At 42.0% G+C, this 15,605-nt stretch overlaps 1 protein-coding gene across 12 annotated transcripts in view; it reads right to left on the bottom strand.

Moving 5' to 3' along the window:
• Window positions 1-15,605, bottom strand: part of FAM135A (family with sequence similarity 135 member A) — a 124,841-nt gene that overhangs the window by 60,572 nt on the left and 48,664 nt on the right. For 9 of the 12 annotated variants that reach the window (XM_021714257.1, XM_021714261.1, XM_021714267.1 and 6 more), the window contains 3 exons: window positions 3,417-3,556; window positions 3,239-3,309; window positions 1,388-1,561 (listed from right to left, as the gene is read on the bottom strand). In XM_021714257.1, the coding sequence (XP_021569932.1) occupies window positions 1,388-1,561; window positions 3,239-3,309; window positions 3,417-3,556 (385 nt within the window). The remainder of the gene's footprint in view (window positions 1-1,387; window positions 1,562-3,238; window positions 3,310-3,416; window positions 3,557-15,605) is intronic. The other 3 variants (XM_021714263.1, XM_021714268.1, XM_021714265.1) reach the window with 1 other exon arrangement.

The following is a 15,605-nucleotide window of genomic DNA, read 5'->3' as shown; positions in this document are numbered from 1 at the left end:
ATGGAATACTACACAGCCATAAAAAAGAACAAAAACCACATGTTCTTTGCAGCAATGTGGATGCAGCTGGAGGCCATTATTCTAAATAAATTAACACTGAAACAAAAAACTGAATACTGCATGTTCTCACTTATAAACGGGAGGTAACACTGGGTACACACGGGCATAAAGATGGAAACAATAGACTCTGGGGACTCCTACATGGGGAATAAAGGGAGGGAAGGGGTGAAAAACTATCTATGGGGCACTATGCTCACTATTTGGGTGATGGGCTCAACAGAAGTTCAAACCTCACCATTGCACAATATACCCATGTAAAAAACCTGCACATGTACCCCTGAACCTAAAATAAAATTAAAAAATAAAAGAGAAAAGTCAAGTCAATTTGGAGTCTCTCATGTAAGTTACTGATCCCAAGTGTCCACCTGCTGCCCACTCTACAGCCATACTTTTTTTCTAGTAAAAACAAAAGAACTGGAAATGTATTTTTACACTGATTAAAGATAATCTATCTACACATGGAACTAAAAATACTTATCCCAATATGCTTATGATCCAGAATATTATATACCTTTAAATTAAAATGGTACATAATACACTTTTTAAAGTTTTGGTAAAATTCATAAAGTTGGCTAATGACTTAGAAAGCAAGAATTACTGTAGGATAAACAGTTAAGGAGACAAAAGAAGACTATCCAGAGAAGGGACAAACAGAAAAGCTAAAAAAAAATTCATATATTTTTCCAGAGAATGAGTAATTACAGTATAGCACTGCACAAAAACAACACAAGTATAGGCCAAACAATGCTGTACGGTAATTTGCAGACTGCATTATTTTTCTTTGTCCAACTTATTTGAGACCAACAAAGATTACTCCCTACTTCTATAATAAAAAAGTTATTGGCCAGGCACCTGAAATCCCACTACTTTGGGAAGTCGAGACAGGAGGATTGCTTGAGTTCAGGAATTTAAAACTAGCTGGGCAACATAGCAAGACCTTATCTCAATAAAAAGTAAAAATAAAATAAAATAAAATAAAATAATCCAGGAGTGATGGCATGCATCTGTAGCCCCAGCTATTTGGGAGGCTGAGGCAGGAGGATTGCTTGAGCCCAAGAGTTAGAGGCTGCAGTGAGCCATGATCATGCCACTGCATTCCAGTCTGGGTGATAGTCTGGGATCATGACTCAAAAAAAATAATAATAATCAAGCTAACATTCCCATGCCCTTGAATTTTATTTTATCACTTTAGTATAAAATGAAAATATTAAATAATTATGAATTTAAAAATTCCTTACTATTTCAGTTATCTTTATCAAAGTATATGTTTCACTATAAAAATAAAAAACATTATATCAATAAGGTCCAGGGTATTGCTTTAATTTACCTTATTAGTGGCTGGTGTAGTGCAACCAATGAGGCATGGATAGTAACAGACACAACAGAAAGGTGAAAGTAATCAAACATGACATTGACATGATGATGAAGGCCTCTGTGGGGGCTGAAGTGCAGCTTCAGGGTTCGGCTACTTATCAGCTGCAAGGTGCTCAGATCATCTGCCCTGTAAAAAGCAACATATGTGCACATAAGTACGGGATATATGGGAAAGGCCAATAGCTGGTAGAGTAGCTGAAAATAACAAAAATATTAACTTAATTACTTTTTAAAAACTTTAGAATAAGAAATTTAAAAGCATTAAATTTACATTAGAAAGCAATATGAAACATAACAGCTGAGGAGAGTAACCAGATCCTACCTAGAGTTTTCTATCAGTTTGTAATATAACTATTTTTTTCTAATGTTCCTATGAAATGAGTCCTTTTTGCTACTTAAATAATCTCATCATAAATTTTATTCCATAGAAAATACTGATTATTACAAAGTTGCAGTATAACATAAGACAAATCCTATGATGATAAACCCCAAGATATTTCAAATTATTTTTACCATACCAAATTCTATTAAATGCAGCTCAAAGATAAGCAGGCATTGCTTATTTAACAAAATAAAAAATTTTTATTATAGATATTTAGTCTTTCATTAGATTTACACATACAAAAAATTTGAAACAATGTCATGAAAGTTACATTAAAATATACTTTAAAAAATCTATTTGTAATAACTACCTATATGTAATGAACTACCTACTCATTTCAGCTTACTTAACTTAAAGAATTCTGACTTGGCTAAAAACAAAAACAAAAACCTTATGGGAGTCTTTGTAATGAATAAATATTACAGAGGAGCAGTAGCTATCATATAAAAAATTCTCATTTCTTATGATAGTGACGGAAATACCTAGCATAGATGTTTCAGTAATGTGACAACTCATCATTTTTCCTACATATAGTCTGAGATTATACACCATCTACAAGAAGTATTGGTAAAACTACACTTGACATGAGAGGAAAAAAAGCCTGCAAAAATAGGTTGCTAAATGAAGATCTTCTTGTTTTAAATGAATACGAGCACAATTTTCCCCTAAAAAAAACGACTGCATGTCAAGGTGTGTGGGAAAGCTCAAGGTGGTTCATCCTAAAACTTCCTCAAGAATCCCTCCTAGAAATTAATGAATCAGAACTGTCAAGCATAAGCATTATTAGTCTTGACAACTGTCAGCATACCAGCAAAGTCCCACCTCCAAAAACTAGCTGGTGATATGGCGGGAGAGCGCCGCCACGCTCACACGCCTGGTGGCCATGGTGTTCCACTAACAGTGCAATCCCCAAGGTGTGGGCACCATCTCCTGTCTCCAAATTGTCTGATGTCGCTATCTGGAGCTCATGGAAACTGCATAGCCACAGGCAAGTAGGCCCAGCATCCTCCTGAGACAACTAGGACAGAGGCCATTCAAAACAAACATGCGGGTAGAGGTAGGATAACAGCCCTGATACCAGAAGACTTTTTTTTTTTTTTTTTTGAGTTGGAGTCTCACTCTGTCGCCCCAGGCTGGAGTGCAGTGGCATACTCACAGCCATTCCAGCGTCACCTTGCTGGGCTCCAGTGATCCTTCCGCCTCAACCTTCCAAGTAGCTGGAACTATAGTCACATGCTACCACGTCTGGCTAAGTTTTATTTTATTTTATTTTATTGTAGAGACAAGGTCTCGCCAAATTGCCCGAGCTGGTCTCAAATCCACGGGCTCAGGTAATCTACTCCCAAAAGTGCTAGGATTACAGGCGGAGCCACCAAGCCTGGACACCAGAAGATTTTTTAAAATTATTGATTAGGTACTCACGAATAATCTCCATCTGTGAAGTGTAGATCCAAGGATAACAGAAAATTCATTTCCTCAAGGGTTTCTCCAATCTGAAGAGAAATTATGCTATGAGATACTTTTGAATATTTGTAGAAAGTTAGAAATATGCTTTAAGGCTTTACACAAAATGTGTAAGTATATATAAAGATATATTTACCTTTTTTTCATCCAACAACATTTTAACTTTGAAGATCATAACATCATTTAAAACAACCTCTTCATTTTTGTACAGAATTTGAAATGTTTTACTGCAAATCAGAGAATCATGAACTGAGGCTGGAAAAGCTAAAGTCATACCTAAAACAGAGTAACCAACAGGTAAAAGGCAAAATAGTACAAGTAAATCAATACTTTTATTTTAAAATACCATAAGTTTGATTATATTACTCTAGTATCATTACCAATTTATATAGCAATATTAGGACATTTCTGAAAGTTTAACAATTTCTATGGTTAAAAAGTGAATAAATAGGTATATTACAACTATTATAAAATTGCTGTATGACTTACCTTAATCTGAAAGGTAAGTGAGGCACTTTGAAGGTTGACCGAGATTTTAGAGTAAACAACTGATCTATGTGCCACAGAAGGAAGCAATTTCATTTTCTATAACTGAGTAGTAAAGAACTTGGTTGGCTTTTGTCCTGCTGCTGGGAGTTAAGCTCTATACTTCTGGAATAAAGATTCTGGCTGGCCTTTGTCCCCAGTTTCATGAGAAGTAGCCTCTAAATCTGTGGTGGCCCCTGGATAATTTATGCAAAGGAGATGACTCTGGACATGGCTGGGGAGTTGGGCTCTGAGCCAAGGGATATATGCTCAGTACCCAGGAGGGGAGAGCAACTGAAGCCTGACCACATGGCAAGGATGTATCAGTGATGCCCACATAAAGAAATGCTGGACACACTCAAGAGATGCTAGACGGGATGGATGGCGAGGCATCCCAATCCACACAGGGAAACAGCAGAAGCTTGCACTTGGGGTCCTCCAGACCAGCCCATGCATCTTTTCTGACAGGTGACGGGAGGGATGGTGAGGCATTCCAACCCACGTAGGAAAACTCACACATGGGGCCCTCCCATCTAGCTTGCATGTCTCTCCTTCTGACAGGTGAGGGGAGGGACAGCAAAGCACCTGAACCTATGAGGAGAAGCTCACACCTGGGGCCCTCCAGACCAGCCCATGCATTTCTTCTGAAGGTTCTGCCTTGTGTCCTCCCCTACCATTGGTTTACCTTGGGGTCTCTGATGCCAGGTCCCTGCGATAGCCTAACCCACTGCTGTTACCCTCCTATGACCCTCGCCTCCAGAAACAATATTAAGCAAGACCAAGCAAAGAGGGCTGCAAGCCCACAGGGGGATATCAGATTCTAACAGCGGTAGGGAGGTACCAAGAGCAGGAGCCCAGAGTGGCGTGAGTAAGGAAAGTACCGTCACAGAACCCACTTGGGCATGGCCTAATGTGGAGCCTGTGTGCAGCAAAGAGGTGGCCTGGAGCAAGTGTCAGCACCTGAGCAGGACACATCATTTAAACAAAAGTGACTGAGGCCAGGTGCCGGAGGCCCAGCCTGGATGGATAGGGCCACTGCAGGGAAAGGACGAAAGCTGGGGGCTAGAGCCTGAGGCAGGGGGGAGGGTGTCCTCGCTGTGGAGCGGCCGGCACAGGCTGTGTACGAGTCCCAAAGGAATAAAGAACTTCCAGGTGGAGTGGGGTAGAAGAGGAAGGGCAGTTGCAGCCCACACACCTCCAAGGTCCAGGCAGGGCAAGGGGCTTACCCCTGCTGAAGGCCTCCCAGCTTGAGGCTTGAGTGAGTCCAAGGGACAAGGAGGGCATCCACACAGGGAAGGGACCTGGCAGGGGCAGCACAAGGAGAGCATTCATGAGCAAAGGATAGGACAGGAGGTGACATGCAGGAGATTGAGCAGATAAGAAAACAGATGGACAAAGTGAACTGGCTGTCTCACCTCAGAGGAATCTGTGCACTCACGGGAATAGACGCCAGCACGGAGTGGACCCTGTGATGGTGGCTGGCCCTGGGCGTGCTGGTGTGCACCTATGGCTTGCTGTCTCTAATTAAATAAAGATGGGTGTGGATGAGTGCATATATACATGTGCTCACTCACTGGTCCCACCCACTCATGGGCCTGGGGGGTGTATAGCCTGAACCTTGGTTTCCAGTGCTGTCCTCCCCTGAAAGGAGCCAGTGTATACAGAAATGACTGGATCCAAAGCTGGGCAGATGGGGCTGGACATCCTCTCATCCTAGAAGTTAGGGGTCACCAGGGGACACAAGACACAACAAAGAACCCAGAAGCCAGCATGACAAGAGCACCCAGCCAACCTGGGATGCAGCAAGCATCAAAATAACCAAGGACAGTGCCAGATGAGCACCCTTCAAACACACAGGTCTCCAAGTCCACAGGGATACAAACAAGGGACAAACGAGAACATCAGAAGTTCAAGGTGCAGAAGTCACTATCTGTCAAGAGCAAAAGAGCAACTGTATCATGGAGAAGCCCGGCAGGAGTACCTTCATCCAACAATCTACATGGTCAGCACTGGTTGTGTGACACACAGAAACCCCGTGTCATCTATAGAATGTAAAAAGAATAGGCATCGCTTCTGAGACAGACCTGTCCAAGACACAGAACCCACATCCTACCATGAGGAAACCACAAACCCATGCAAACTGAAGGTGTGCAGGCTTCAAATGTGCCAGGGGCCATGGAAGTCCAGGGGAACAACTTCAGAATGAAAGAATCAGAGAGACATAATAATGGATCACAGGGCATGATTCTGACAGACCATTCTGCTGGAAAGGTCTCCTGGAGCAGCTGGCGAAGCCAATGGGCTGAGGATGGTGATGTGTGGGTATTCAGGTCTTGATTTTGATGGCCGTATCAGGTTATGCAAGAGAATGAGCTTCTTTGGAAAACACACACTGAAGTGTTGGGGTGATGGAGCATTATGCTGGCAAACTGCTCCTACGTGTTCAGAAAAAGTTCCGTATACCCTACCTGCATCTTTTCTGTGAGTCTGAGATGTTTTAAAATATATAGAAAGATCATAAAGCCGACTTGTACACAGTTAACAGCGGGTAAGAGGAAGGCACTGTTCTCATAGGAAGCAGATTCTGTCAGGAGCGCCAGGCCATGTGATGAGCCTCTGCAGCTCAGGAGGCAGAGGTCTCATCTCTTCCCAGAATGCTGCCTCCCTGGAGGGCCATGCCCTCTGTATACTCCTGCCACCCAGCCCAGGGCGCCTCTGTTTCTTCCTTCTCTTGTTCTTTAGAGCCACCTGCACCCAGTTCTGCCTGCATGGGCAGACGGTACAGCCTACCACCAAGCTGCTCAGGTCAGCACTGCATACCAGAAAGCCCTCATTTCTCGAAGGTTTGCTTTCCTATCTAAAGGTCAACTTCTCCAAGCTGCTCCAGCCATCACTTGTGGTGAGCTCACAGTCACGTGTATGGACCCTCCAACCCCTGACCTCTCAAGTTCCTTTTCTCCCTCTAGTTCTCCCCAAGCCATCCTCCAACATCACTCCCTGAACTTCCTGTTACCAAGGACCACAACCCCTCGCATGTGAATGTCAGCCATCCTCCTGTCCCTCACCTTACCCGTCTGTCCAGCTCACTCCCTCTATACACAAGTTCAACCACCCTCCGATACACTAGGGGTAGATCCCATGATCCTACTTATGTCTTTTTATCAGCCCCTGAAGCACTCAAATTCTCACTTTCCTCTTGCCCTTCTCAAGCTCTGCGATCTATCACTTCCACACTCTTGTACATGTCCTACTAAGGACACATGCTACTCCTGCACTGTCTCATTGGCCTGGATGATCCGGCTGTGATGAAGCCGGTTCCTTCCTAATCCCCACTTAAATGGCCTGGGGGAGCACAACGTCATTTGGACTAGCCACCCCTAGGCTCACAGCTCTCTGTCCCATGTGGCCCGTGGCTCCCATCAATCACACTAAATTCCTAGATGACTATTCAATAATTTACTCTCTCTCCTCAAACTCAGCCTTCAGTCTCACTGATAACTGGTTTATTTCAAGAGAAAATAGAAGCAACCCGTGCCTCTACGAGCTTCATGACTACATCTATCTGCAGAAGTATTTGCATAAACTCCTATTTCTCTGCTCCCCTTCCTCGAAAGACCCTCAAGAGTCTTTGGTACTTACTGCCTAATCATTCCCTCCATTCTCTCTTCAGCCCACACTGTGAGATCTGGCCTCCAGACGGCCTCCGTGATCCTTCCTTCCTGGGTCCTCACCCTCACGCAATCCCCTCCTACCAAGTGCCAGGGCTGACTGATGTGGGCACACGCAGCCCAAGCAGCTGACTTGGAGCCAGAGGTGCGCAGCTAAGCTCCCGACAAACAGAGACAGTGAGATCCTGTCTGTTGTCTTAAACTAAGCTGTGGGGTAAGTTTTACACAGCAGTAATGAATTCCCACTCCAGCTAGACTTCCGCCATGTAACTGCTCTCACTGGTGACTTCTGCTTTGCTAACTCCCATGGCTATGTCTCCAGCCTTGCCTCACTCAACCCATCATCAGCCTCAGACACAGCTGGCATATTCTCATGCTCAAATACTTCTTCGATCTGGTTTCTGGACACCTCACTCCTCTGGCCCTGGTTCTATTTCATGGGCCACCCCTTTGGTCCAGTGCTGTGCAATGGTGAAGAACACAGACTCTGAAGCCAGCCTGGCTAGTGTTAAAACCCAGTTCTGCCAGTTACTAGGTCTGGGATCTTTAATTAATTCCTCGCTCTTCATGTCTACCATCTCGTTCTTCACAAACCCCACTGGCTTTACCAACAGTGGCTAGAAATGCTCAAAGAGGAAAAAAAAAAAGATTGCCTTCGGGAATGCTCTAGAGGGACTCTACATCAGATAAGACATTACTCATAAAACAATCATTCTAAACTGCTCTGGAATGACTGACACCCTTAGTGAAAGTTTCCGATATCCTCAACTGACATCAGCACTCAAAACTTTAAAAAAGGCATACTGGTGACTTACAGATAGATAGTAAACTTCCCCTCCATCTTATCCTCAAGCCAGGGGCATGGGCAGCAGATATGCATCTCCATACCATGCATTCACTCAGCCAATCCCAATGACTCATTGAGCACCTGCCACATACAATATTCCTGAGTGTGGTGGGCATGAAGTGAGATGAAAGAGAAAAGTCTCTGGCCTTGTAGACCTTACATCCCACTGGGGGGTGTGATAGAAAATAAAAATCACAAATGAGTAAATGAAACAGTATGTTTGAAAGTGATAAGTAATAAGTGCTACGGAGAAAACCAGAGATGGAAGCAGGATAAGAAAGACAGCGATTTCCAACAGAAAAGTCAGGCAGTGCTTCTTGACAGGTGACCTACAAGCAGAGAACAAGCAGGCTCCTCTGTTTCCCCTACCAACCCTCACTTTCCCTAGTACCGTTGGGGGGTTTATTCCCTGGAGAGGATGAAATGAAAGCCCTCTGAACTGGAAGTCCCCCAGTAACATTGAGAGCATGAGTTTACGAACTCAGGGATGTTGGTTACAAAATGCAGTGTCCCAGAATCTTCCTTCCCAGCCTCCTGGAAGGTTGGTAGGCGGTTCTTATTCTCCAGGAAGGGGATCACCAAGCCTTCTCTGGCACTTTAAAAACTGCAGAGCCTGAGATTTTACTCAACTTGCAAGGCAAGAAGTTGGCCTGTCTCAGTTTCGTAGATGCCAACAGCAGACACGAGACATGAGACCAAGGACAGAAGGCCTGATGCTCAGCACTGCAAGAGGCATGAGCTGCTTATGGCCACCAGTTTCCCTTGTGCTCAGTCCCTGAGCCCCAGGAGAGTGACTGAGGCAAGACCAGGTGGATGTGTGCATAGTGGGTCACCCTATGCCCTCCCTGATCATAATGGAGGAACTCTACGTTCAGGAAATCTTGATACTTTTATAAGGGGCTAGAAAAAAACCTGTCCAACCTTTGCACTGGAGGAAGACATCATCAAGATCACATTGGACAGTGAGCAGGTTTACCTTTCAGACAGAGACACACTCTAGCACTTCCAAAGCCATTCACCACACAAGCATACTTCAAGAGGGCCTCTGCTCAAAGATGCAAAGAAACATGAGAAACCATGGAGAAGGATTTTCAACAAATGCAGTGTAACATCTTAGATTCTTTAGTTCCCAATGAAAAACAACTATATAGATACTGATTTCAAAGAGTCTTGAGCCAATGGGCCACACCACACTAATGTGCAGCTCAGAGATAAGCCTCATGTAGCATTCAGAATCTCCAGTCAGCCTCCTTCAGTCACACTTAGACACTGAGGCTTGTCAGATGCCTGAAGAAAACTTTCAACATGAGTCAGAGACCAAAACAAAAAGGAAAAAAAGCAGCTTGGACACAACAAAATAAAACAAAACTCAATATCCAATTAATATTGTTCTTAGAGACGATATATTCATGAAACAAGACAACATTGCTATAACAAAAGAACACTCAGAGGAAAGAGGCTTTGGACTTGAAAATAAAGAGAGAAGGAAGGAGGGAGAAAAATAAGAAAAGACAGGAGAGGGAGAGAGAGGGAGAAAGGGAAAAGAGAGAAAAAGTACCAAAAAAGGGTTAAAAATAAAGCTGAAGAAATATCCCAGTAAGTAGTGCAAAAAAGAGAACAGAAAAAAGAAGAGGAAAAAAACTAAAAATTAAGAGAATCAGTCAAGATGATCCATCATCTAAATGACAGAGGTTCCAAAAAAGAAAAGATAAAGGATGCAGATGGACGATAATCATTAACAAAGGGAAACACTTCCCAGAACATGTGCATCCAGATTGGAAGGGTCCATGAATCCATCAGTGTCTGTCACGAGACCACAAGAGACAAAGAAGGTCTCCTGCACGGTTCCTAAAGGGTAAGCCATTAGAAGTCAGACGCTTCCTTTCCTTGTAAGGCTGCGCCCCAAAGGACAACAAAACAGTATTTTCAAAATTCCGAAGAAAAAGGATTTCTGACATAAAATTCTAGACTTAGCTAAACTCTCAAGCAAGTGTTAAGGGTAGAAAAGAAACATTTTTAGACACTGAAGGTTTTAAAATATTTATTTTCCATGCCATTTTCTCAACAAGTTATCTAGGAAACAGCCTTCAAGACAGATAGCTGGGTGCAGTGGTTCAGGCCTGTAATTCCAGCACTTTTGGAGGTGGAGGCAAGAGAAGTGTCTGAGTTCAGGAGTTCAAGACCAGCCTGAGCAACATGGCGAGACCTTGTCTCCTCAAATAAATGAAAAAATTTAGCTGAGCATGGTGGCATGTGCCTGTAGTTCCAGCTACATGGAAGACTGAGGCGGAAGGATCACCTGAGCCCAGCAGGTTGAGGCTGTGGTGGGAGCGAGTGGACCGCACTCTAGCCTGAGCAACAGAGAGACTCCGAATCAAAAAATAAAAAATAAAAAGGAGAAAGAGGCATTAGAAAGCAGAAGAGTCAACACAGATGGGAGGCCCAGGCCAGGAGATAGTGAATGGCGATCCCAGCAGACCCTCCTCCCTGGATAGAGAGGCCAGTGTGGAGTGACTAGTATCCCTCAAAAGACGGCTTTGCTGAGGGCTGTCGTCTGAGATCCTGGCAGCCATGGTGCCACCTTCCATCAGGACAGATGGAAAGCCTGGCCGGTTCTTCTCAGCACTTGGCTTATGTGAGGGTGAACTGATACAGTTCCTGCCTAGATCATCTTAGGACACTTGTCACCTCAGATGTTCTGCTTGGACCTGCTTGTGGAATCCAGAGGAAAGCTGTGGCTGAGTTCACCTGTGACCCAGTCCACTCGTATGGAGCCAGTCAATACTCCATGGCACCCTAATCTTGTCAGGAGTGCTGGGTGTGGTGAACTCCCAATTTCACACAGGCCACTCTTGACTTTGCTCACAAAATTCCCCGAAGGGTCTTGAAACTGCTCAGGAATACAGAGGCAGGCTATAACACAGACACTGTCCAGCTTTTCTCCTTCTGGGACCCTTCTTTTAATAACAGTTATACTGTAGCTTTCTTACACAACTGAGTTTGCGCTTGGTACTCAGCTTTTCAAACTTAACCAGATATTTCCTTGGGATACTTTCATAGTTGATAAAACTATAAAGAGAAAACAAAACAATGCTGAAGACAAAAGTCAGGAGGGGGATACAGGAGGACCTCCACAGTACTAGAGATGCTCTATTTCTTAAATGAAGTTCATTTTATTTAATGAAATAATGTGTTATATAATCTTTAAAAAAATTATGATATATTTCACAATAGAACTTATATATTCATTATACAGTTACTCTATTCCACGAATTGTTCTAAGGTAAGTGAACTAAACCAAAACAAACCAATCACATTCCCTGACTGCACCTAGTTCTGTGAATTACACTTGCACCAAATGCGATAGAGCGTTGGGTGCTAGGGCTCTCACAACACGAGGGTGAACCAGACTGTGAAGCCAGGAAAGGCTTTGTTAACAACACAGCATTTGAATAGAAATACTATTAAAAAGAATTAAATGAATAAAAGAAGAACATTTCAGTAGGAAGAGATAGACATTTCTAGAAGGTAAGGTACGTGTCTCACATATTTATTTCATATAGTATTATGAACATGGCCAGCACTTGTGGATATAAAGAAACTGGAATCTGTGTACTGTTGGTGAAGCTGTGGAAAACCGTATGGAGGTTTCTCAAAAAATTGACAACAGAACCATTATATGATTCAGCAATCCCACCTCTGAGTATGTATCCAAAAGAACTGAAAATAGAAGTTCAATGAAACATTATTCACAATAGCCAAGAGGTGGAAACAATCCAAATGTCTACCTACAAATGAACAGATAAAGACAATGTAGTATAAACACACAATGGAATATTATTCAGCTTTGAAAAAATAAATCTTGTCATATGCTACAGCATGGATGAACCTTAAGGACATTATGCTAACTGAAATAAACTAGTCATAGAACAGCAAATACTGCCTAACTCCACTTTTAAGGAAAGCAACCAACTCATAGAAACAAGCAGAATGATGACTGCTAGGGCTTGGAGAGAGGGCACATGGGGAAGTGCTGTTCAATGGCATAGAGGTTCACAGTTATTCAAGATGAAAAAGTTCTCGGAATCTGCCATACAAAAAAGTATACACAGTTAACAATATTGAATCATACACATAAAAACATGTTAGAAAGGTAGATTTTATGTGTGTTTTTTTACTCACATTTAAAAAATGAATACTTTACTCTAGAGCATTAGTACCCCACAACAATTCATTTAGAGAAAAGTCGTAAGTTTTGGCCAGAGGTCAATAATCATCCCTGAAATTCTGCTTTGGGACTGGGTGCCCCACTCTACAGCTGACGGGTTGCAGGCTGCTGATCTGCTAATCAGTGCGGTCTCAGCCCACCTCTGACCTCCCATCATCTGCCATGCCTCTATTAGGGAAGACCACACTTCCTTGTCTCTGCCTTAACTCAGGACTGAGTGCTTTAATTTTGGTCTTACACATAGTAGGCAATCATCGAGTATTTGTTGAATAAATGAGTTTTCACCCTACTTCTTAGTTTAGTGTTCTTTGTTCAAAGTACTCGTTTCTTTTTTGCCTATCAGTTATCTGCTAACACAAACAACCAGATCTATATTTTTAGAGACCTGAGATAATTAAATTAAGTCATGATCATTTACACTTGATTCCTATCACCATCTTTCTGTATTTCTATTTCCTTTGGTTAAACAGCTAGCATTGGTATCTTTTACTTATTTTTTGAACAAGTGAATATTCATTCAACCATAACTTAAGAAGCCTCTGAAGTCCTAGAAACTAAGACATGAACATAAATATGAACTCTGTCCATTTTCAGAGTTCCCAGTTTCGTCTAGACAGACACAATCAAACACGTAACTACAATACAATGTGATCTCTCAGCCCTCAATTTCAGCAGCCCAAAGCAAATGGCAACATAATTATCACTCCCTTAGACCAGGCAAAAGACAGTAAGGGCAGCAACAGAAGGAAGCTGTTGAGTCTGGGGACAGAAACATGCAGAATTGTAATGCCATAAACTCTCCATTTCTTTAGCTCTGCAAAGTGTATTGGAAGATCTACCTGATGAGGAACTGTTTACTCAAGGCTGCTGAGATGACGCAGTCACTGATGACAGTGATGGAGTAGTGACATCATATGCATCATGTCTAACTATATGTTTCTCTAAACTTTTCTCATTTTCAAGCACTATTATTTAGTAAGGATTGATGATTGTTTTAGTAGAATTCCATCACAGAAAAAAATCATAGAATGACAAGGGCTAAACGAGGTGTAGGAAACTGCTAGGACAGTACAGCAGAGAACATGTTGACCTGCTGGGAAATGTTGGTGGCTCACACAGGGTCATAAGGAGGGAGAGTCACACATAAGATAAAAATATAATACAAAAAAAAATCAATGAAATAAAAAGCTGGTTTTTTGAAAGGATAGTTCCGATTTGCTCGTATCAGAAAATCAGAACTATCCTTTCAAAGAACCAGTTTTTTTTTTCCTTGATTTTTTGTACTATATTTTTGTCTTTTATGTCCCAAATTTTGGCTTTGATTTTGGTGATCTGAATTCTTCTGAAGTTAGAATTTTGGTGGTCTTGCTTTTCCAGCTTCCTCAGGTGATTTGTTAGGCTGTTAACTTGTGAGCTTTCCATTTTCATGTGTGTTCATAGAGATATGAATTCCCCTCTCAGGACTGATTTCATGGCATCCCAGATGTTTAGTAAGATGTTTCTTTATTTTCTTTATTTCCAGGAATCTTTTAACTTCTGTTTTGATTTCTGTGTTGACCCAGGAGTTGTTCAGCATCATGCAGTTTAGTGTCCATGTCTTTGTGGGTTTTGGGGGAAATTTGTTTGTGTTGATATTTATTTTTATTCCACTGTGGTCTGAGAAGGCACATGGCAGTATTTCAATCTTAGGGAGTTTTGTTTATGGCTGAGGATGGGGTCGATCTTAGAGTAAGCTCCATGTGGTGATGAGTAGAATGTATATTCCGTGGTTGTTGGGTGAAGTGTTCTGTAGGTATCAATGAAGTTCATTTGGTCAAGTGTCACATTGAAGTTCCAGGTTTACTTGTTGATTTTTTGTTTTGATGATCTGTCTAGGGTTGTGAGTAGAGTATTTAAGTTCCAAGCTATCACAGTGTTAGACTCAATATGTTTTTTTAGTTTATCTAGAAGCTGCTCTATGAAAGTTGGTGCTCCTATGTTGGGTGCATACATGATTAGGAGGGATATTTCTTGTCGATGGATTGAACCTTTTATCATTATGTAATGACCTTGTGTATCTTTTTCAATTTTTGACAGCTTAAGGGGTAGTTTGTCTGATATTAAGATCGCAACTCCTGCTTTCTTTTGTTTTCTGTTCACTAACAGCAGGGAGACAGCCGAGAGACTGGGAAAAAATATTTGCCAACTGTATATATCTGACAAAGGTCTAACATCCAGGATCTACAAGGAACGCAAATGTGCCAAAAAGAAAAAAACAAACAGCTCCATTACAAAGTGGACAAAAGATATGAATAGACACGTCTCAAAAGAAGACATATGAGCAGCCAACAGATACATGAAAAATTGCTCAGCCTCACTAGTCATCAAAGAATTGCAAATTAAAGCCACAATGAGATACACCTAACTCCAGGCAGGATGATCATCATCAATAACTCAAAAAAACAACAGATGTTGGAGAGGATGCGGAGAAAAGGGAACAATTCTACATTGTTAGTGGGAGTGTAAACTAGTACAACCTCTGTGGAAAATAGTTACGCGATTCCTAAAAGATCTAAAAATCGATCTTCCATATGACCCTGTAATCTCCCAACTGGGAATATACCTGGAGGAACTCAATGAAAAAGATACCTGCACATGCATGTTTATTGCAGCTTTATTCACAATAGCAAAAATATGGGACCAACCGTGCTACCCATTGAAAGAGAACTGGATAAAAAAAGTGTGATACATATACACAATAGAATATTATGCAGTCATAAAGAAGGACAAAATTATGAACTTCACAGCAACTTGGATGGACTTAGAATCTATAATACTGAGTGATCTATTACAGAAACAAAGAACTGAGTATCACATGTTCTCACTCATAAGCAGACCTTGAACAACTATTGTAATACTGTAAGAAAAGGATTGGCAGTAGTGGGAAACTGTCAGGGGAAGGGGGGCAGGATTGGCAGTAGTGGGAAACTGCCAGGGGAGGAGGGCCACACCTCATCAACAAGGGTACCGGCATAATGAACATTTATATACCCAACCGTGAATTTTACCCCACATCTT

This window comes from Carlito syrichta, unplaced genomic scaffold, assembly GCF_000164805.1.
Source record: "Carlito syrichta isolate Samal-C Ts95f unplaced genomic scaffold, Tarsius_syrichta-2.0.1 Scaffold305546, whole genome shotgun sequence".
Classification (NCBI taxonomy): Eukaryota; Metazoa; Chordata; class Mammalia; order Primates; family Tarsiidae; genus Carlito; species Carlito syrichta.
Note: the sequence above shows the minus strand (reverse complement) of the source record. Positions and strands in the feature narration are given on the sequence as shown.